This window comes from Cyprinodon tularosa, unplaced genomic scaffold (genome assembly GCF_016077235.1).
Source record: "Cyprinodon tularosa strain WSP-4 unplaced genomic scaffold, ASM1607723v1 ctg153, whole genome shotgun sequence".
Lineage (NCBI taxonomy): Eukaryota > Metazoa > Chordata > Actinopteri > Cyprinodontiformes > Cyprinodontidae > Cyprinodon > Cyprinodon tularosa.
In genome coordinates, this window is record NW_024038364.1 from 684,149 (window position 1) to 708,811 (window position 24,663).

The 24,663-nt window shown below is 35.2% G+C and overlaps 1 protein-coding gene and 1 long non-coding RNA gene across 2 annotated transcripts in view; one reads left to right on the forward strand and one right to left on the reverse strand.

The window, feature by feature from the left end:
- Positions 1–605: 605 nt before the first annotated feature.
- LOC119779922 (collagen alpha-1(XIV) chain) overlaps positions 606–24,663 on the reverse strand; it is a 281,288-nt gene continuing 257,230 nt past the window's right edge. Inside the window, exons 38-48 of the mRNA XM_038279773.1 lie at positions 11,825–11,920; positions 11,689–11,742; positions 9,589–9,642; positions 9,384–9,437; positions 8,753–8,824; positions 6,414–6,449; positions 5,881–5,947; positions 5,283–5,471; positions 4,775–4,852; positions 4,505–4,660; positions 606–1,335 (exon numbers count right to left, since the gene is read on the reverse strand). Coding sequence (XP_038135701.1) covers positions 1,043–1,335; positions 4,505–4,660; positions 4,775–4,852; positions 5,283–5,471; positions 5,881–5,947; positions 6,414–6,449; positions 8,753–8,824; positions 9,384–9,437; positions 9,589–9,642; positions 11,689–11,742; positions 11,825–11,920 — 1,149 coding nt within the window. The 3' untranslated portion in view covers positions 606–1,042. The remainder of the gene's footprint in view (positions 1,336–4,504; positions 4,661–4,774; positions 4,853–5,282; positions 5,472–5,880; positions 5,948–6,413; positions 6,450–8,752; positions 8,825–9,383; positions 9,438–9,588; positions 9,643–11,688; positions 11,743–11,824; positions 11,921–24,663) is intronic.
- Positions 14,390–16,754, forward strand: LOC119779923. Its single transcript, XR_005280312.1, has 4 exons — positions 14,390–14,598; positions 14,711–14,773; positions 14,901–15,028; positions 16,426–16,754. It is a non-coding gene; the product is annotated as an uncharacterized LOC119779923 (long non-coding RNA).

Genomic DNA, 24,663 nt, shown 5'->3' on the forward strand with positions numbered 1-24,663 from the left:
AAACCATAATTATACAAGTTGTGAAGATGGAAAAAAATGACCTGCTGCAAACTTAGATGCCTTCAAAACAGACGTGTTTTGGCCATTCATGTACAAATTTTGTAAATCACAAGTTCCTTTCAGATTTCTGTGTAGTTTGTTAACAGAATATATTTAAGTTAGTTCGAAACAACGACCTATAATTTTTATATTTTCAATTATTTTGAAGGGTCAATTTTAGACCCACCCATTAATTTAGAAGATCAGGAATAAATGCAGGGGCCGGACATTGTTTAAATATCTGGTGTGAGGATGGGAGGTGCTAAAAAGATTTTCTGTCAACTTTTTCTTTAAGGCTGTAACAGCAGATTAAGTTACTTTAATTTTTATTTAAGTTGTAAGATATTTTTACTTATATTATATCTTTTTTTTTTTAAATGGAAATAAACATCATATATTTTTTCCAAGTCAGAAGTGCGCATATGAAACACCACCATTTTCCACCAACAGATTGTAGTTTTAAAGACACAGCTGGACTCAAGCAAAGTAAACGATTACAAAATGTTGATCTTAAAGAAAAAAAAAAAAGATTATTGTTCATATCAAAACCATCGGATATTTTTTTCTGGTCCAAGGTAAAAATGAGAGGCTGAAGCAAAACTTCCCCTGGCATCAAAACAGACCTTCAAAGACAAGATACGTTACCATCAAGGTACTAGAAAAAACACTAGGAGGCACTTAAACAACCAGGTGGAAAAAAACAACAACTAATAACCAGAAAACAAATCATTGAATTGAATACTGACAAAGTTTGGTATATTAAGATCTAAAGTTCAGTACCGTTCTGAGCACTTTTCCTGACCTCCACAAAATGAATAAAACAAAATAACTCAGTTTCCTTGACGTTAATTCAATAGCATAGATGAGTTATATTTTCCTAACCTCACCCTCCTCCCGCTCCATCTCTAATGTCAGTTAGAAACCCCTGCATCAGGCACTTGTTGATTAGTTCATAATGGCTCAGAGCCTTCCAATCACAAACAGCAGGCGGCCCTCTGTCTCCTCAGTTAGTTAGTCCAGGAAGATTCTTCATTCCTCTCTTTATTCTTCTCTTGGATCCATCTTGCTCCTTTTCCACCTTTATGCTCCGTGTGCTACGGTACACGTCGGGGGAACTGGGCTCGGCATCTTCGAACGCCAGAGCGGGGTCATCGGGAGCCACGGGTTGGGGAGCGGGGTAGTTGGGCTGGTAGTAGCGGTACGGGTCGTCCTCTTCCACCTCTCCGTAGTTTTGGAAGACGCTAGATGGGAGTTGGACTGAGGGGATACCGCGGATGTCAGTGGTTTCTTCACCTTCTGCGTTCCCAGTCACCCAGGAAATGATCACCGAGTCGAGGAAGAGGTCAGCGAAAACCCCAAAAGTTGGCAGATTCCCATCACCAAGGAGAGCAGTGCATTGAGGGCGGTTTGTTGGGATTTAATTGGGTTAGCGGAAGGATGGATAGAGAAAAGAATGAAGGTATAAAGAAAGAAGAACAAGGGTTAGCAAGGGTTATAAGACCATAAGTACCAAGGTTATGGATTAACAGGACTAAGAGCTAAGAGCTGTTAGAGGTTTGGGACAAAAAGCTTTAGGTTTAAAGTTAGAAGTAATCAATATTTGATCTTAATTCACATTTTCCATTTTCTTTTTGACCAGATATTAGATTTGTTATTGTTAGCTTTCATTCAGACAAAACACTAGTATAAAATCAATCTCTCTTAAGACTTTATGTTACTAAATGTTAAAACGTGCGTTTTACAAATTAAGATCTGTCTTGAGGCTTTTAGTTGCCTAAGAGAAGTGATCTTTGTTACTGGAGTTTGTACAAAGTCAGTAAAGGCTTTGGATTAAAAAACAGGACGTGGATCATAATCTAGAAGAAAAAGTCAGTGAAAGATGATGAACATTATTATGTTCCATTTTCATTTTACATACAAAACATCTCAAAATATGTATTTAATCTGATAATCTACGTATTTAAACTGGTACATATCAGTGTTTCTCTGAGCAAAACTTGTAGATTTACTATATCCAGCTGAGTCTCCCATCATCACTAAATAAACAGCTAAAAAATATTACATTCTAATCGATTTATTTAATATTTATCATAAGGACAAAGTGTTAACATTAAATTAGTCTGCAGCCTTGTATATTTTGCTTTAATTTCTTGAAACTGACCATAAACTCCACAGATTTAAAAATATGCTCACGGTGGAGGTTTTAATCAGGCAATGCGCTGAGAAAGCCCTTATCAACTTCTTTAGCTTGTAGCCTCTTTGATGGTTAAAGCTGTAATCTGTTGTTGCTTTGCAGATACCATTCAGAAACTATCATAATGTTTTACCTGTGAAGCTAGACAGTAACAGATTAAGACGATGGTTTGGAGACAAACACAAAAATCAGAAGAAAGGTCAAAAGATGCATGAGTTGCGTGATAATCCACCACAAAATGAGCTGCATGCTACTCTGACATTCAGAGTGCTGTGTGACCTTTAAGATCAACACACATCAAAAATCAGCACAACTATACATTAAATGGCAAAAGGTAGTTCATGCTGTCGAGTTTTTGGTCAACAAACACACAACTTCTTTGTTTTTAGATCTTTTTCTTTGTGCTTTTTCCATAACAGGCATAGGGTGCATGCATTGATGCAGCATCATGCACTGACACAGCATCACTGCTGAATGATGCTGCATCATCCAAAGATGCTGCATTTAAAGGTGGAATATGAAACTTTGAAACACACTCAGTAACAATACTGGATCCATTTTATACCTGTCTGTTTCTATGTTGCATCACTGCATGATACTGCATCATCGCATGATGCTGCATTATTGATGCATGATGCTGCATTATTGATGCATGGTGCTGCATCATTCATCAATGATGCAGCACCATTTAATGATGCAGCATCAATGATGCAGCATAATTCATCAATGAAGCTGCATCATTGAATGATGCTGCATCATTGATGCATGATGCTGCATCATTAATGCATGTTGCTGCATCATTGAATGAGGCTGCATCATTTATGCATGATACTGCATCATCACTGCATAATGCTACATTATCGTATGATGCTGCATCATTGATGCATGATGCTGCATCATTGATGCATGATGCTGCATCATTAATGCATGTTGCTGCATCATTGAATGAGGCTGCATCATTTATGCATGATACTGCATCATCACTGCATAATGCTACATTATCGTATGATGCTGCATCATTGATGCATGATGCTGCATCATTGATGCATGATGCTGCATCATTGATGCATGATGCTGCATCATTGATGCATGATGCTGCATCATTGATGCATGATGCTGCATCATTGATGCATGATGCTGCATCATTGAATGATGCAATATCATGCATCAATGATGCAGCATCATACGATAATGTAGCATTATGCAGCATTATTGCATGATGCTGCATCATTGCATGATGCTGCATCATTGCATGATGCTGCATCATTGCATGATGCTGCATTATTGATGCATGATGCTGCATCATTGCATGATGCTGCATCATTTATGCATGATACTGCATCATCACTGCATAATGCTACATTATCGTATGATGATGCATCATTGATGCATGATGCTGCATCATTGATGCATGATGCTGCATCATTGATGCATGATGCTGCATCATTGATGCATGATGCTGCATCATTGATGCATGATGCTGCATCATTGATGCATGATGCTGCATCATTGAATGATGCAATATCATGCATCAATGATGCAGCATCATACGATAATGTAGCATTATGCAGCATTATTGCATGATGCTGCATTATTGATGCATGATGCTGCATCATTGCATGATGCTGCATTATTGATACATGATGCTGCATCATTGATGCATGATGCTGCATCATTAAATGGTTCTGCATCATTGATGCATGATGCTGCATCATTGCATGATGCTGCATCATTGCATGATGCTGCATCATTGCATGATGCTGCATCATTGATGCTGCATCATTGCATGATGCTGCATCATTGATGCATGATGCTGCATCATTGCATGATGCTGCATCATTGATGCATGATGCTGCATTATTGATGCATGATGCTGCATCATGAATGATGCAGTATCACCATGTGATGCTGCATCATTGATGCATGATGCTGCATCATGAATGATGCAGTATCACCATGTGATGCTGCATCATCGCTGCATTATGCTACATCATCGTATGATGATGCATGATGCTGCATCATTGCATGATGCTGCATCATTGCATGATGCTGCATCATTGATGCATGATGCTACAGGAAGGGTTGGCTTTGATAACATGCAAATTCTTTAATTCAGTGGAAGCTTTTAAACATTAAACTTTTAATAAAGTTTTCACCAATCAAATAGGAAAACATGGGAACTGAAACGCTTCCATGTTTCGTTATACACTTTGTCCTATTAAGACATTTAATTTACCTGAAGGTGCAGCATGCATCGTAGAGTCTACGTACCTCCAACATTGTAGCCCACGCAAGAGTTGGGGTCACAGTATCCTGGGGGCCCTGGAGGCCCAACTGGTCCAGGAACTCCAGACCGACCAGGAGCTCCAGGATTCCCAGGGCGCCCTGTTGCACCCTGGTTGCCAGTTCGGCCCTGACCTTGGGGTCCTGAGAACAGTTAAAGACACAGTTCAGCAGGTTCAAAGACAATATTATCACAAACCAAACACAGCCCTCAGTAAAATAGATTTTTGTTGTTTATTTATTCTTTAGGTTATATACCAGGAGGTCCTGGAGGTCCTCTGGGGCCTTGCACACCAACCCCTGGAGATCCCTTCTCCCCCTTTTCTCCTGGTTGCCCTGGAAACAGTTAGAAATGAACAGTTATTTTCTAAGAATAAAAAAAGGTCCAAAAGGTTCTTATCCTGCCATTTAAAGCTAACCATTTAACATCTTAATCCTAACATGCACAAACATTTTAATAACGCCCCAAATTATTTACAGATATTTGAACAATGTCTTTGTTGTCAAACAGATATTTAAGTATTAAGTATTACTTGACGACTTAGACAACAGTAATGCTACGGTTAGTTTGTGGTGAACATGCATCTACAGGAAGTGGTGGAGTACATACTGTTCATCTACTTCTTTATTGACATGTGACCTCAGTTTTGATAATCATTTAGACACTAGCTTGTAACAAACTAGCAAAAGCTACTATGTTTTATTTGTTGAAAATGGTTTTTATTTAGTTTTTTCACAAAGAAATAAGAAACCGAAATTGCTTCACCTCTTTCTCCCGGGTTTCCATTCTGGCCATTCTGTCCAGGAAAGCCCGGTCTTCCTGCTGGTCCCTGTTCTCCTGGAGGCCCTGGCGGACCTACCCGACCCGGTTCCCCTGGAGGTCCAGGGACTGTGCGGATGGACACGGGCTGGCTGGGAGCTTGGTTCAGGATAGAGTTGTAACGAGACATATGACCTAGAAATTGGTCAAAAAGGAGATATTCAGGGCGAGATGAAGAAAAAATTAATGTCAGTTCTCCTTTAAATGAGCTCAGTGTGAAGCAAATAGTTTATGACTTTATTATAAAGTTTAAAATTGGACTTTAACTATTACGAATAAGAGAAATTAAAGACAGGCAACAAAAGTTGAACAAAGGATCAAAAGAAACCTTTGAAATGTAAATATTCAAATATTCTTCAGTTTTTCAGAAAGATTTTGAACCAAATAGTATTTAACAGGAAATAACAATCAAAGAGTTTGTTTTGTGCAATTAAACTGTTCAAAGAAGATGCAACAAGCCTTAATGTCAGTGATTCTATTAAGATAATCCATATTAAAAACAACTCTGCTCCTATTTCAAGGCCAATATTTTTGAGTCACTTACTTTGGATCAGCTGCTCACAGACTTGTCTGGCGATGTCCTGAACCGACGCTGTTGATTGGAGGTCACCCTGTAAACATAAACTGCAGATTATTTACTGTAATTTAAGACTACTGGTGCCATATTCACTCAGGTATCTCTTTGACCTTTATAAAAGGTTATGCACGCGTTGATAATCATCAGTAAGGAAAACAAATTTCCGTATTTAGTTAAATTATCTCACATTAGAGGTGCAGGATCAGTGAGTGCTGCATCATATCTGTGAAAGATAATGAATGCCTTCCTCTTTGCTCCTGCAGCATCAAATATATTTCACTTTTTAACTGTTATTTAAAACAGCACAGGGTCGGTTATGAAAAAGGTGATTTGTTTTGGGTCTTGGTTCCGTAACTTTATGTGTATCATCTTTTCAAAATTGACACCTCTTTTACTTTAAATGTTTTACAAAAATCTTCTGTGTTATGGAGTTTTTAAGCTGCAACATTGAGAGCAAATGTCAAAGTTGACGTTTCTGCTTTACGTAAAGAGACACCCACCCGTTCACCTTTCTCTCCCTTGCTTCCTGGAGGACCCTGCAAAGGAAAAAAGAAATTAGAAGAAAGAAACATGTAAACAACATGAATAAACTAAACTTGGCCTAAGTGTAAATAGGTTTTTCATACTTTATGCAAATCTAAACAAAATTCACTTCAATAAAAATGTGAAAGTTTATCCAGTTGCATGACATCTAATCATATTGGTAAAAAAAAAAGTAAAATTTAGAAAGGTCAAATGAATGATGAACTTTTAGAGCAGCTAATCACAGGCTGCAGATAGAAACGTTTATTTATCTCAGTATATCTCATGTCGCAGTCAGTTTACATACATATTTCTATATTTACCAATATTGAACAGCTTGGTCTGAGATGATCAGCATCCTGTTATGGATGGAAAATCTGCAAATATCAGATTTCTAATTTGAAACATTTACTGAACTGATGAAAATCTCTTGTTAAAACACACTTTGTCCAAATGAAATCAATTCATGGCCTCCCTGTTCTAATCAGTTTAGTAAACAGAAGAGCATTCAGTTTTCTCTTAATCTTTTTAGAGTTTTAAATAGAGGCATCTTTTCTTTGCCCAGTCTATTTAGATTGTTGAGTTTCCAAATCCTACTTTTTTCCCTCTTTTCGTTAGCTCAGCAACACTTTCTGGAGGATTTAGGTGACAAAAGAAAGAAAGTATTAAAAGAAGAGTGATTTTGCGTCTTGTGAACCACATATTTATTTTTTTTCTCCAAATATTCTTGATGAATATCTTCCTTTTAAACCTGCAATCTTTTCCCCCTATGTTGACGCTATTTACTTTAGGTCTACATTTTTTTTAATTCAAAATAATCATGTAAAACTTTTGATGGTGCCATAGGTTCTAGTTCTTTTTGGCAGATAAGCGAACCCACAGCATTATATAAACACCACTATGCTTAACAGCAGTCTGCTGAGTCACAGCAGACCCACCTTAACCACTTTCTAATAAAGATGTATATCTAATGTATATCGAAAGCAAAGAGCTCCAGTTCTAGTTCTAGCAGCCTTTAGTATTCAGACACATTTAACTTTTTCTTTTCTCTTACCTTTGCATTGAATTCAAATATTTTCTGTGCCTTTAAAGGAAAACTAATCGGGCCGTCATTGATAAAAGCCTAAAAATGTCTTTCACTTAATTTGCTCCAGCTATTTTTTTGTTATTGTGTTATTAGTACAATTTATTGACAATTTTTCTGACCAACGAGTAAATCAACTATATTTAAAGGTTGAATTTTAGCTGCATTTTTAGCTAAAGTTCAAACTGCATCAATAAAATATTAATTTCCTGTAAGGCTTATCTATGAAGAGTGTAACCCATTATTTATTCCATTTAAATAGATACGAAAAAAGATAAGAAAACATGCAAGAGTTTGTTTAAAACTAAATAATGTTTAGAAGCAAATGAAAAGGACCCAGAAAATAAGAAAACTGCAGATTTTAATTCCTTTCCAGTCTGTTGCATCCCCTCATATTCACTGCTCTATATTTTTCTCCACTAAGTCCTCATTAAGACCATCAACTTACGAGTGGTGCTGTAATGAGCTGATGAGCGCTCTCTGCTTCGCCCATGCAGTGATGATTACATGCTTAACAACATTTTATCAAACTGATGCCAACTGGTTTATCTGCAGCTTTTATCGCCTCCCACTGAGTTTCGCTTCTTCTTTGACGCCGTTATCAAAATGTTGTTTCCTTTCTCTTAAGCGAACATAAATGTTGAAGCAGAGACCACAAACTGTAACAAAATGTCAGCAAAGGACGCAAGTAAATCCCCTCAGAATTTTCCTGTTTTGAGTTGGATTTATTGCTGAATGTTTGACAAATCAAATTCAATAATCATAAACCCATTTCTTTATTTATATCTTATATGATTGATAATATAAAATATCCTTAATGAACCATAACAGTCTTTACTCATGTTGGTAAAAGCTGCAGCACTCAGCGTTACAGTTTAGGCATAAAACGATGGGTTAAACTTGTTTTCACTAAATGTTCTGAACTCAGATGTCTTCCTTTGTGTCAGTTTAAACAGCCTTCAGTCTGCCTTTCAATACGCCGTCAGCGTATCAAACAGGATCATGGACCAACTGGACAGGAAGACATTAATCCCGCCGTCAGTCACCTTGCTGTGGTTTAAGTCTGCCTGACAGGCTGTGATAAGCCTGACTGGCACCTCGCTCTGCTGCCTGTTGGATATTTATTGCACGCATTGCTCTGTTATTGTAGCAGTGTCTTGCAGAAAAAAGATGAAAGCACACATATAATTGGTTCATGAGGAGAGACGGCTCTATGTGACCCTTCGGACTCACCGGTGGTCCCAGCGTTCCCGGTTTTCCTTGGGCGCCTGTGTTTCCAGGGGCTCCCGGAGCTCCTGGAGTCCCCTAAGGAGAAAAAAGGAAGCTGAATACAACAGCTGAGCGCTGCAAGACTATTTCTGCTTTTTATTATCTAAAGTTCTGTTTATACTGTTTTTAACGTTATAACTGCTGAAGAGAATTTGAGAGATAAAAATTCCCTATTTTGCACAACGACAATGAACCTTCTTCTCCACCAATAACAAGCATTTTCTTATTAAATATGTTTAAATTTGTAGAGCAAAATAAGCTGTAACTATTTCAACAATTATCTCCTAAAGCTTAGGAAACTGTAAAGACAGATAACAGGTTAGTTTCATGTTTGCGGCACAAAGCTTCCCCAAACTATCTTACATTCTGACTGATACATTTGGTCCATATTAAATAAGTTTACATCACTCAAGGAATTATCTTTTATTTAATTATTTTTTATTTCATCTTTTTGCTGCTAAGTAAATATTCTGCATGTCTATGGAGAGATAACCAATGAAACAATTTATAAGCCACAAAAGTCGCTACTTCAATCAAGCTAATAAAACTAATGAAACTACTGGCCAATTTTTATGCAGGCGTCATGATGACCAACCATGTTTCCTGGGGGTCCTTGTCTGCCCTGTGGGCCGTCTTTGCCTGGAAGTCCCTGGAGACGTGGAAGCAGAGAGTAAAGCATGAGTTTCTGTTTAATATCACAATAATAATTTTTCCCTCATTGTCTTTAGAAGATAAGAAAAAAATAATAAAATCTGTGTCACAACATCAGTAATGACATATTGGAGAACAATGGGACTCACTCTGGGTCCTGGAGGTCCTTCTCTTCCAACAGCTCCAGGTCTTCCAGGAACTCCCTAAAAAACATGAAGGAAAATCTTAAAATTTCAACACTTTAATAAATGTTTCAGCGAAATAACATAAACACTACAGTCAGATGGGGTTCTTAAATAAACAACAACAGACAAACAGCGTCCCCAGATTTAACAGTGGTTAGATATTAGAAATTCAGTCAGAATTCAACAACATTAATTCAGTTAAATCTTCTCTACAATAGTGAGTCTGCGAGGATCGGATGATCCGTAACCAAAAATCAACATTTCTATCCATTTAGCCAAAACAACTGGATCAGAGCATTGCGTAGCTTTTTCCTGTAATAATACAGGTGCTGGTCATAAAATTAGAATATCATGAAAAAGTAGATTGATTTCAGTAATTCCATTTAAAAAGTGAAACTTGTATATTATATTCATACATTACATACAAACTCATATATTTCAGATGTTTATTTTGTTTAATTTTGATGATTACAAATGACAACAAATGAAAATCTCAAATTCATCATATCAGAAAATTAGAATATTACTGAAGACCAATAAAAACAAAGGATTTATAGAAATGTTGGCCAACTGAAAAGTATGAACATGAAAAGTATGAGCATGTACAGCACTCAGTATTTAGTTGGGCCTCCTTTGGCCTGTATTACTGCAGCAATGCGGCGTGGCATGGAGTCGATCAGTCTGTGGCACTGCTCAGGTGTTATGATAGCCCAGGTTGCTCTAATAGTGGCTTTTAGCTCTTCTGAATTGTTGGGTCTGGTGTATTGCATCTTCTTCTTCACAATACCCCATAGATTTTCTATGGGGTTAAGGTCAGGAGAGTTTGCTGGCCAATTAAGAACAGGGATACCATGGTCCTTCAACCAGGTACTGGTAGCTTTGGCACTGTGTGCAGGTGCCAAGTCCTGTTGGAAAATGAAATCTGCATCTCCAAAAAGTTGGTCAGCTGCAGGAAGCATGAAGTGCTCTAAAACTTCCTGGTATGTGGCTGCGTTGACCCTGGACCTCAGAAAACACAATGGACCAACACCAGCAGATGACATGGCACCCCAAACCATCACTAACTGTGGAAACTTTACACTGGACTTCAAGCAACGTGGATGAAGTGCCTCTCTTCTTTTCCTCCAGACTCTGGGACCTTGATTTCCAAAGGAAATGCAAAATTTACTTTCATCAGAGAACATGACTTTGGACCACTCACCAGCAGTCCAGTCCTGTTTCTCTTTAGCCCAGGCAAGACGCTTCTGACGCTGTCTGTGGTTCAAGAGTGGCTTGACACAAGGAATGCGACAGCAGAAACCCATGTCTTTCATACGTCTGTGTGTGGTGGTTCTTGAAGCACTCACTCCAGCTGCAGTCCACTCTTTGTGAATCTCCCCCACATTTTTGAATGGGTTTTGTTTCACAATCCTCTCCAGGGTGCGGTTATCTCTCTTGCTTGTACACTTTTTTCGACCACATCTTTTCCTTCCCTTCGCCTCTCTATTAATGTGCTTGGACACTGAGCTCTGTGAACAGCCAGCCTCTTTAGCGATGACCTTTTGTGTCTTGCCCTCCTTGTGCAAGGTGTCGATGGTCGTCTTTTGGACAACTGTCAAGTCAGCAGTCTTCCCCATGATTGTGTAGCCTATAGAACTAGACTGAAAGACCATTTAAAGGCTTTTGCAGGTGGTTGAGTTAATTAGCTGATTAGAGTGTGGCACCAGGGGCCATCAATTTTGAACCTTTTCACAATATTCTAATTTTCTGATATGATGAATTTGAGATTTTCATTTGTTGTCATTTGTAATCATCAAAATTAAACAAAATAAACATCTGAAATATATGAGTTTGTATGTAATGTATAAATATAATATACAAGTTTCACTTTTTAAATGGAATTACTGAAATCAATCTACTTTTTCATGATATTCTAATTTTATGACCAGCACCTGTATTCTCCTATCAGGATTAAATTCAAAAACAGATAAAAAAAAAAAAAAAAAAAAAAAGTCTGGTCTCATCGCCGACTCCACACCCAGATATGCAAACATAATAATCCCAGAATGAATAAAAAGCTGTTACCTGTTGTCCTTGTTGACCTGCTTCTCCTTTCTGCCCTCGCTCTCCTGGGGATCCCTTTAAACAACAAAAGCCAAGTTTTAAAAAGTACAACGCCACCATAAAAAAAGCCATCAGCTGGCAGGTCAGGTGTGCTTACTGGGGGTCCGATGATGGAGCGACCGCTTGGTCCTTGAGGTCCAGGGGGTCCTTGAGGTCCGGGTACACCTACATCTCCAACAGGACCTGCAGGCCCCTGATGAAAGAGAGCAAAAAAACAAAAAAAAAAACTGATTCAGATTCTTCCTCTTAAACCAAAAACACAAACTAGTTCATTACAACTGATTTATAGAAGTTAGTAGAAAAATATAAATTTTCTAACATGAGAAATAAGAAATACAGATAGTGGAGCTTCAGATATGATAAAAAAACCATCCAATGATATTTTAAAACAGATTATACTCTTTCATGCATGTTCAAACTTTACTGTAACCACAAGGTTAATTTTCTAGCAGTACAAGAGGTTTCCTGCACACGATCATAATGTTCTATCTGATAAATAAACACTCAAATCGTGACTGAACTTCAATTTTTGGCCACATAAATTGTTTCACAGGAAACACAGAAAAAGCCAAATTATTAACCCATTAATCTAATGGTTAAAAGGTTTTTCTAAAATCTTTAAGGTTAAGAATATTAATTTACTTATCATACATGTCACGTTTAATTCAAATAACAATGAAACATTTCTGCATGGAAAATGTTAACTCAGTACTTTTAAGTTTGTGGTGATGCTTGAAGCTTAAGCATCATTTCCTGTTAACATCTGATAATGTAAAAGGATGTTAAGTGCTGCTACTTTATCATTCAGAGAAGCAAAATATACAATTCACTTTTATGTTTCGTTGAATCTACTTTTTATCCGTTTCATTTGATGTAAACGGTTCAATAATAGAGCAAACATAGTGCAGTATTTTCTTCTTGTATCTTAAGAAAATCTGCTCTAATATTAACAGACACAGCTGTGGAGAAATGTTTCCTTTAAAATAAAAAGTAATTATGTATTTGGATGTTTTTATCATATTTAAGAAAAAAAAAGAAGAAGCTTCAAACCTTTAAACTTAAAGCTTTAAACTGGATCAGAAATAAACCTTTGAGTGGTTTCATGTCCTCCTGTGATAAAAATCTTAGCACTTCCTGATTATGACACAGAAACAGCAACCCAGCTGAAAACCTCAGACAGCAGCACTAGCGTCTTGATTATTTGCAGAACAGTTTTTCTAATTAGAAACATTTTTAAATTAGATGGTCATTTACATGGAATGACTGCAATGATTTAGCAGAGTTAAACTAGAAGGAGGATTCTAGTTGAAACTACTTCTGACGTCCTGGATAAGGAAAAACGGAACAATCTGCTTCTGTGCATGTTGACATGTCTTTCAACATTTACGAGGACCCTGACCGGAATATGAAAGTGAGATGCAGCAAAGGATAATTTTGTGACTAATTAAAACTAAATAATAGAATATGATGAAATATTGACATAAAAGGATTTACCGCTATTGTCTTCTGAAAATAAAAAAAATACAAGATTCAGTGACAAAAAGACACACGAGGAAAATAAATACACAAAACTTTAAATATAAAAACATTTTTGCACATGTATGAAATTCGATTTTATTCATGTTTTACATTGCTAAGCCTTAGCAAAGGCTGTAGCTGTTTAACTATATCTAATCTAGCACTGTTAAATGGAAAATGAACTGCATTTCAGATACCACTTCAGGTTTTGCGGTTTTAACTCCTTTTGAATAAAAGTATACAATTTTCTCTCAACTTATATGTACTACAGCATCTCAGCTTTTTCTGCCTTTTAGAAGTTTTATCAAAAATATATCTCTAGTACGGCTGCAACTAATGATTATTTCACAAATCGATTAATCTGTTGATTAATCTGTTGATTAATTGATCATAATTGGATAGCGAGAGGTTCCTTAAAGAAGACTTTTTATGAAATTAAACCAGGTGAAACTAACTTTTCCACTTTAGGAGTTCTGGATAAAACATATTGACAGATGAAAACTTTTTTTATCTTAAATGCCAAATGTTTATACATTTTTCTCATAGTAGCTTCATCTGGTCTGTTCCTGTTTGGCTGTGACTCCATCCTGGAGAGAAATATAAGCTGTGCTGCTTCCATCAACACCTTTGTTAGATAGATGTTGGAGATCTGCTTGTTTTTCCAATGTATTCCTGTTTCTCTGACTGTGACTGGCTGGATGTGCTCTCTTCGTCCTCTGACATGGGAGCTGGCTCAGAGCTCGTCTGCCTGGCTGTGTGTTTCCTGGACGGGGCCGGCTGTGGAGTTGGTTGAGAGTTGCCTTTCATATCTCTGCCTTTTTCTATAAGTCTGCTTCTGTCTCCTTGAACCCCAGTCGGCCTCGGCAGATGGCCGCTCACACTGAGTCTGGTTCTGCTGGAGGTTCTTCCTGTTAATAGAGAGTTTTTTTTCCTCTCCACTGTCGCTACAAGCATGCTTAGTGTGAGGGATTGCTTTTGAGTAAATGAGTTGATGCAATTAACTGGTTTTAGATAGATAGAAAACTCTGAATCAATTTGACTGTATGATCTGGTGAACTGTAAAGTACCTTGAGATGACGTATGTTGTGAATTGGCGCTATATAAATAAACTGAATTGAAATAAACAACCATACATTACCCTTTTTTCTATAACAGGGAAACCATAAGTTAGTCATTTGTATTTGCAATCATCATAGATTTTTACATTAAAGATAAGAAATAAAAGTCCTGTTTTTGTAGGAGCTCGAACTCGAAAGCGTCCACAACCGGTCCAAAGAAACCCGTACAAAGCTGCTGCTCTAATATTGGGCTTACTGTGCCTCCTGTTGTTGGCAGGGATTGGAGTCCAGCTCTGTAAGTAAAACTGTATCTTTATCGTGATATTGTCTTAGTAGTCATAAGTATTCCTCCTTTAATGTTTATTTTAACATTTATGCTTTTACATTTTATTCATCCTTTTATTTAGATCTATTTATTAGGTTAGAACCAGATCCGCCAACATGTGAAGTAAATAACCAGAATAGCACAGGTAAAAACATTTATCTTTAAGTCTTGTTTTTAATCTTTAGTGTTACTTTCTATTTAAGGAAGTATTAAATGATATTGAGTATATAGTGTATGATATATTGATATTAACAATGAGTCCCTTCTTGCAGACTGGCAGGAGATTCGTACGTCACGTCTTTTCTATACATCCACTGAGAAGAAAAACTGGACAGAAAGCAGGAAAGACTGTCAGAGGAGAGGAGGAGATCTGGTGATGATAAACAGCAAAGAAAAACAGGTTAAATCAAAAGATTTGATTTAAGGTTAAATCAAAGATTAAAAGACGTTTTATCTTCAACTCAGTTGAGGTTATTTGATTGTTTTCCAGTCAATAAACAAAAAAGATCCATCATAAGAGCCTACAAACACAATCAGAAAAAAATGACCAGAAAAGGGCAGAAGCAGGAAGCTTATAAATAAAATTTTTCATTTATTTTACACAAGTGAAAGCGCTTTGGAGGGTCATGATTATATAACTACAGTTAAAGTATTATTTACTAATTTGCTTTAATCTTAAAAAACAATCTGTTTTATCACTTTTACGTTTTATCACTTATCACGTTTTAAGACACTGGCATGATCTTTGATTTTACATAAAACATTGTTTAGATTTTGTTATAATATACATTATGTTTAAAGTTCATTATTCTGTATTTAAAAAAATATTGGATTTGTGTGATCAAGTTAATCTGCTCTATGAACCAGATTAAGAAAAAGCTTTATTGCCAAGCAGTACTTCAAACATGCAAGTTTTTTTTAGGGCTGCAATGATTATTTTGCACATTGATTCATTTGTCAATTGTTTTTTTTTTTTTATTAATCCATTAATAATTGGACAACTAAAGCTTTCTTAAAGAGGACTTTATACTAAATTAAACCGGGTGAAACTAAAATGTTTCCACTTGAGGAGTTCTGGATAGTGCAGATTGATAGACGAAAAAGTTTTTAAATGCAAAATGTTTACATATATATATATATATATTTTTTTTTTTATAATTTTGATATAATTACTGCTCTAATTGGGTTGCTCTGTCAGCTAAAGGCATGTTTTATAGTCTCTATACTCCATTTAATGATTAATCGATTACTAAACTAGCTGATGTTTATTTTAATAATCAAATAATCTCGATAAATCCGCTTATTCCAGCTCTAGTTTTCCTTTTATCATTAGGTACAAAAAGACAAGCAAAACAAGTTTGAAATAAATTAATAAATATATAATACACAAATTTAAAAAGCATAATTTTGAATTGCAAATAAAATCACAAAATAACTATTTTAATTAAATCTGTTTCATGTTGATGTTTATAGTGTAGTGGTTTTATAGAGATGTTTAGCTGCCAGTCTAGGTCCGGTGTCTGCTAATATTTTGTAATTTAATTTGTCAAAAATATATATTCTAAATTTTCAAAATTTTGTCTCTTTATAAAATACTTAGGACTCTCAGTTTTATTTTTACTGTCTACAAGAATTTCATTATAAAAGTTTTTCTTTCACCTCTTAATATAGAAACTATTTTTACCTTCTAAACATTAGAGCATTTTTTTGTTTATATATTAGATATTTCAGATAATGTAATCATACATTTTGACTAAAAGGCAACAAATAAATATTTGCTTTTTACAATTCATATAGGATATTCTCAGAAGGATGAAGTTACATGGAGATTCCTGGATTGGTCTTCAATCAGTAGACATCACAGGGGGATGGGGAGCGAAAGCAAAATGGAAATGGCAATGGGTGGATGGATCAGAACTAGAATATAAGTGAGCAGGTTCAAATTTTTTGTTGATATTTTGATCAAAGTTATGGTTAACTGATACATGCAGACATAGGAAAAAAAAACTGAACATGTCACCCTGCAAATATCATTACATACTGCATCACTTCCTACTGTCTGAAACAGAATGCAGCTAAGTCATTGTAAATGTATAATGGAGGCTCGAATGTAATTAAATATCAAATTCATTTAGCTAAAAATTTCAAAGGGTCACAAAAACCTGCAGTTGGCTGGAACCTCCTTAGGAGGTTTGTAGCAATACTAATAAAAACAACTTAGATTTGATATTCTTTTACATTTTTGCTGTAATATTATATACTGTATGTAATATACACGTGTAATATGTAGACTTAGAATTAGACTAAGACAACGTTTATTGTCATTTTGTATACACAGAGTTTATACAAAATGAAATTCTGTTTTGTACAGCTCTCATGATGTTTCCATTTCATGAACATGCTATTGTTGGTGTTTGTGTGATGTTATCTTGTTATTTCAATGATTACATTTACTCAGCGAAGCACTTTGAATCTTTGTTGCTAAATAAATAAATCTGGATTGGATTACTATGATTCTAAATGTGACAAATTTATCATCTATAGCTAGAGTTATTTTTTTTAAACTGCTACTCATTAATGGAATTCAAAGAAAAAGACATTTGTATTATAGAAATCTGACACTGCCTCAAAACTAAGGTGTTGAACACAAACTATCAACATCCTAGAAAAACTAAATATTTTTTAAGCGCATTTTTATGTTTTCTGACTTTGGCTGATGGTGATATGTTGATTCTTTGCAGGTCCTGGAAACTTGAAGTAAGTACAACGGCAGAGGCTGGGTCCAAAGCATATATTGATCAGCAGTTTCTTTGGATGCACAGCAAAACTGAATTAAAAACACTGGATCTGTGAGAAAAGTAACATTTCACATACTGGTGTCATTCACACTTAACATGCAACTCTGAGATGTAATGATTTTGAATCTTTCTATGAAATGTCTCCAAAAAGCAGATACTGTTTTTTGTTTTGTTTTGATCCAATAAATAAAGCCAAACATGAAAGAAATGAAATGCATTTAATTGTGTTAAAGGTAATTAAAATAGCTCTATCAACACAATACAAAATTAAGGGGTATTTATTTATTTACACATAAACGTGTTTAATTGATTAACAAAAAAAAAAACGAACTGAGGTTAAGACAGCTACCTTAAGATTAAATAAAACACCAGAAAATATCTGAAAACTAAAGGTTAGGCACTGTATACAAACAGAATAAAAACACTGACATCAGATTTTAAATATAATTGTGACTTGAATGATCAAATATATATTTTTTATAGGAATTGATTAAAAAATAAATGGAATTAATGTAAAAGACTAAAGCACAATTCCAATGCGCCCCTAGCCCTACTATTCAGCCCTATTCTGCCCATTCCCGTGAGGGAAGAGGTGTCCCAATTCCTCATTACACATTCCTCTTTTTTTTTTTACTTTACTAGTGGCTCATTTTAATGGACAACAGGCTAACAGGAAAGGGAGTATGATAGAGGGGTAGAGACATGCAGCAAAAAGAGCGATTTCAGATGCCGACTTGCCAAGGAAGAGACAGTTTTGCAGTAAAACATGGAGGACAGGGATTTTACTTTATTTACTGTACTCTTTACTCTTTTATCCCTGGGTTCACCAGATTCTCCTGGACAACAGTGGTTAGGTGAGATGATGTTTTGGAGGTCCGAAAGGAGCAATGGTTTTATGGGTAAAAGCATGAACGATAAAAAAAATGTTAAGCAAAAGATGCGTGCTTTTTCTCTCCAAAAATAAACTTTGTCTGTGTCGATGTTTTCCTACCACAACATCCTGCGTTCTTCCTGTTACAACATGGTTGGTTAAACAGAGATTGTGATCATCTCTTTACTCTATTTTCTTCACGGATCAAAAACATATTGCTGCTTCTTCCAGCTGCTTTCTTCTTAAGAAACCTTCCAACATGAAGGAGCTCTTGGATCATACAACAAACACAATATACAGTGAAGTATCTCCAGACAGTGGATCTGAGAATATTCAGACTGAAGGTACGTCTTTCACTACAACATGAAGCTAAATATAGAACAACCAAGATGTCTTAAAATAAGCAGAAGAGAAAAATCTCACATTTAATGTTAATCTTAGCTGTAATGAGATATTGTGTTTACAGTCGAATATTGGAAGTTAAAATTCTAATTTTATTTGTCTTTAAAATTGTAAAAAAGATGGAATAGATTATGGAGTGAACCTAAATATAAACTGGAAGCCTTTTTTATTTTCCTATATAATTATCTAATGAGTTTGCACTCCAGCTGAGTAGAGGTAAACGTTTCTTGTTTCTGGTTGTTTCTACTTTAGTTATTTCAATCCAAACTAAATTCATGTAGCCTCCTATAAAACCATCAAAAATAAATTCCATCCTGGTAAATTGAAAAAATAAAAATAAAATAATTTGGCCTTTTAATTTTGACTCTCAATGCATTCCTGTGTTCATTTTTTTTTTATATTTGCATTTTTTTTTTTTTTATCTTATAGATTTTTCACAAATTAGGATCACATTTTTAAACATTATCTTAAGGTTGGAAAATGAATTCCTTGATATTATTTATTCTGTGCTTTTATTTTACCAATCAGTCTGTTATTTGACCAAAAGATTTCTCTATCCTTTTAAAGCCCCTTTTGTTAATTTTACCTGATTTCCTAAGCATGACTTTTCTCAGTAAGCATCAGCACTAAGCTTTAAAAAAGATCAGATATTATCCATAGGACACTCAGATTGATTCCTTCATATGTTTAACTTCTTTTACTTTATTTTAATAAAACGTTTGATCTTAGCCTGAACATTTCCATTTTCTTATGCAGTAGAGTTACGATTATGAATAATAAAATTGAAGCCGACACATACACTGTAAAAACGATATAGAAATATTTTCTTAAATAAAGCATATTTATCCTTATTTTGAGTAAGTTTATGAGATGACTTGCCAATGGAATGAGTAGTTTTTACTTTGAAATTCAAAAAAAAGGAATATTAAAACAATCCACTTGGCTCTGTTTCCAAGTTTGAAGACGTTTTCGCTTCCCTTCCAAGAAGCTTTTTCAATTCAAAATGTCAGAAATGGCGTTGAGTTGGAGGTTTTATACAGTAGCCCAACAAATCTTTGTTTTTGTTTTGAAGACATGCAAATTGAAACAGACGAAGGGTCCACCCCTTTGGAATGAGGGTCGTTTGCTTCTTTTGTTAGCCTGCAATGCCACATACCTGTCTATGTCTCTGAAAGGGGGTCGTTAAAGGGAATTGTTGGCCTGGCTGAATAGGCGAGGTCTTTTGTTCCCCTGTAAAGCGGTCAGATTGCAATAATAACGGGAAGGGATAGCGAAACTTCCTCAAACTTTGAAACAAAGTCCAGTAGATTGTTTTTTTATTTTCCTTTTTTTTTGGAATGACTATGACCTGGATGACTGAGAAGAACCTTCACCAGCATCTTAAAGTAAAATGATAAAATAAGACAATGCAATTGTTTTGTTTTAATATAAATTTCTTGTTCCATTGGCAAAGTGTCTCACTTACCTCCTCAATTCAAGAACAAAAATGCACTTATTTAAAAAAAAAAGACTTATTTACATTTCAATCTTTTGTGCACTGTAAATAAGAATTGTTTTGTTTACTATTAAAACTGTAATGTGTAAATGCTTAACAAGGACTTTTTTTTTAATAAGTAAAACACTAAAAGCTAACTGTGTCTATTTGATCATTTAAAGCAGCAGACACCAGATGTCGTCCTCCAGCTGTTCAAACAAAACCCTACAGCTTAATCATCATAATGATGGCTCTGTTGAGTGTAGTGGGGTTAGTGGACATCGGGGTTCGACTCAAAACCTGTAAGAAAGCTGAATTCTTATCTTATTTTATGAATTTCCGTATCCTGTTAAGAAAAACACAATTTGAAACGTATTTTCCTGTCTTTGATGTTTTTTTTATTACTGTAGGTCTTTCAGATATTGAGGAACCTCAAAAAACCTCTTTTGAAAACCCCTCAGGTGAGAAAATGATCCCCCTTATACAATTAGAGTGTTATGAAATAATATTAATCATTTAACATACTAACCAAACTGATGATTAGTCACTTCTTGGAGGCTGGCAGGAGATTACATTTTATTTGTGCTTTTATGTAGATCTATTAATCAGGTTGAAATGGGGAGTGTTGGCCTAGTGGTTAGAGCAGTGTGCCTGTGCTTTGAGAAGGTTGCAAGTACGCCGCACAATGGCAGCCCACTGCTCCCCAAGGGGATGGGTTAAATCCAGAGAGTACATTTCCCAATTTTGGGACAATAAAGGAATTTACATTTTTTTATTGATTACAAAACAATATTGGAAAAGATGTGAAGTAAGTAACCAGAATGGCAGAACATAACAGTTATCTTAATCTTGTTTTTAATCATTAGTGTTACTTTCTATTTAAGGAAGTATTAAATGATACTGAGTATATAGTGTATGATATATTGATATTAACAATGAGTCCCTTCTTGCAGACTGGCAGGAGATTCGTACATCACGTCTTTTCTATACATCCACTGAGAAGAAAAACTGGACAGAAAGCAGGAAAGACTGTCAGAGGAGAGGAGGAGATCTGGTGATAATAAACAGCAAAGAAAAACAGGTTTGATTGTTGAAAGATTATTGTGTTAAAGTGTGAGTTAAATCAAAGATTAAAAGAAGTGTTATTGTTAACTGAGGTGAGATTGATAGTTTTTTTCAATAAACGAAAATGATAATTCATAAGAGCCTACAAAGACGCAACAAACGCTACAATCTCTGAAATAGAAGCGAAAACCTAAAATCAGCGAAACAAATGCAAATAAACAAGCTGCAACCACACATGTTGGTGCTCCAGACCAATAGAGGGAGTTAAAAAAGGGACTATGACTATGTGTTGGAAATTAAGGAAAACAAACATCTCCAGTCTTTTTCCTGCATTGCAACTTGATTTCCTATTTGTATGGTGAGGGTCTATTCCGACATGCTTTGTTCTGTATGGTACTCCCTCTAGTGGTCTGGAGTACTTGAGTTTAGAACTTTAATTGGTAACAATAATAGTAAGGTTTCTAGTTTTATCTTCATTATTTTTAAAGTAATCATTATGATCATAGTTTAGAACTTTATCTTTCCTTTCCAGCAATTTTTAAACTACCGGTATCACAGGCAATCTGCTCATTTCAACAGGACAGAACCAAACCAGTTTGCATGTCTTAACAGTGTAATAATATGCCCACCTGTTGTAAGTTAAAAAAAATAACAGCATGTGTGATTTAGTGCTCCTTATTTGGAATCTTTAAAGATCAACCACTCAGGGTTTGATAAAATATTTTGAATACTTTCTTGAGTATTTAGAACAGATGGGTTAACATTTTTCCATTCAGTGTTTATCTCTATTTGCTGATTAAGGGGTAACTTTTTCATGTCTTCATGCAATCTGGAAAAATTACATAATTAAAGTGCTTATTACATATGTGACCTTTAGGGTTAAGATATAAGATCAATAAGTTTTTAATAATTTTCATGTGTATAATATTTATACAGAATTTTTTGTTTGCAAATGATTAAACTATTTTAATAATCTCTGTTTACTGTTGATGTTTATAGTGTAGTGGTTTTATAGAGGTGTTTATCTTTTTAGCTGCCAGTCTAGGTCCAGTATCTGCTAATATTTGGTAATTTAATTAGTAAAAAATATATATTCTACATTTTCTAATTTTTGTCTATTTATAAAATACTTAGGACTCTCAGTTTTATTATTTTTACTTTCTACAAAAAAATCATTATAAAAGTTTTTCTTTCACCTCTTAATATAGAAACCATTTTTATCTTCTAAACATTAGAGCAATTTTTTTATTTGCTTTACATATTAGATATTTCCAATAATGTAATCATCATTTTGACAAAAAGGAAATAAATAAATATTTGCTTTTTACAATTCATGTAGGATATTCTCAGAAGGATGAAGTTACATGGAGATTCCTGGATTGGTCTTCAATCAGTCAACACAGGGGAATGGGGAGCAAAAGCAAAATGGAAATGGCAATGGGTGGATGGATCAGAACTAAAATATCGGTGAGCAGGTTCAGATTTTTTTGTTGATATTTTGATAAAAGTTATGTTTAACTGATACATGCAGACATTAGAAAAAAAACTGAACATGTCACCCTGCAAATATCATTACATACTGCATCAGTTCCAACCGTCTGAAACAGAATGCAGCTAAGTCATTATAAATTTAGAATAGAGGCTTGATGGTAAGTTTGAATATAAAGTTTAAAGGGTCACAAAAACCTGCAGTTGGCTGGAACCTCCTCAGAAGGTTTGTAGCAATACTAATACAACAACTTAGAGTTGATATTCTTTTACATTTCTGCTGTAATATTATATACTGTATGTAATATACACGTGTAATATGTAGACTTGAAATCAGACTTAGACAACTTTTATTGTCGTGTTGTATACACAGAGTGTATACAAAACAAAATTTTGTTTTGTACAGCTCTCATGATATTTCCATTTCATGAACATGCTATTGTTGGTCTTTGTGTGACGTTATCTTATTATTTCAATGATTACATTTACTCAGTGAAGCACTTTGAATCTTTGTTGCTATATAAATAAATCTGGATTGGATTACTATGATTCTAAATGTTTTTATAACTGCTACTCATTTGATCTATTAGGATCATTAGAATAATTAATAATGGCATTTAAAGAAAAATACATTTGTTTTATAGAAATCTGACACTGCCTCAAAACTAAGGTGTTGAACACAAACTATCTTTTTTTTAAGCACATTCTTATGTTTTCTGGCTTTGGCTGATGGTGATATGTTGATTCTTTGCAGGTTCTGGAAAAATGGAGTAAGTACAACGGCAGAGGCTGGGTCCAAAGCATATATTGATCAGCAGTTTCTTTGGATGCACAGCAAAACTGAATTAAAACACTGGATCTGCGAGAAAATAAATATTTCACATACTGGTGTCATTCACACTTAACATGCAACTCTGAGACGTAATGATTTTGAATTGTTCCAAGAGATTTCTTTTTAATAAGTAAATCAAATAATAATAAAAAATCTTGTGTAAAAGATGTTAAACATTGCTTTTTGAAAAATAATGCTAAAGGTATTGCTTTATTTAAATAAAGGAATCCAAGTAAAGAAAACTACATTAAAAGTTAAATATACCCATAACAATAATACTGAGGTTAAGGCACTATATGCAAAGAAATAATTATTTTTAAATACAAATGTGGGTTTAATTTTATTTATATTTTTGAAGATTCTCAGTCATCGAGGTTATGGTCAGGCTTGAAGGGTTCAGTTTAGGCAACTGGACGTAACATTTTCTAGAAGACGTTTTACCTCTCATCCAAGAGGCTTCTGCATTAATATACTGTAGGTGTAACAAAGAATGAAGGGAAACAGGAAGAGGGATCAGAAAACAATAACCCATCTTTAACCAAATAAATCCTCAATAAGATGTAAAGGTCTGTTTAACAAAGAAGGCTGCCTAGTGTGTCAAGACACCTCTTGCATTATAATGGAGCATTGGCAGAGGTCAATAGAATGAAATGATTACTTGCCTTCATTCACCTCCGACACCAGCTAACCAGCTTTGAAACACACCTCCACGTAAGCCAAATAAGAGTTAATCTTAAAAGGTCTCCAATCCACAACTTAGTCTGCTACACTAAGTGCAGGCAGTGGTCAAGCTATGCCGGACTTCGATTCAGATGAACCCGTTTCAACCCATCTCCATCCCCTCCTCCACCATCATAGCCAAGCTTCGTCAGAGTGTCATTCCTCCTGGACTCTTACTGCATTCACTGTCTCACTTCAACCGGTCCGGCAGAAGACCACCATGTTGAGCCTGGTTCTATCAGAGGTTTCTTCCCAATGGGGAGTTTTTCCTCTCCACTGTCCCTTCAGGCTTGGACAGGTTCTTTCAACCTGAAAGAACAAACCAATTCTAAAAAAAAAAAAAAATGCCTCTCAAGCAATAGACCGAAAACAAAATACACTTCGT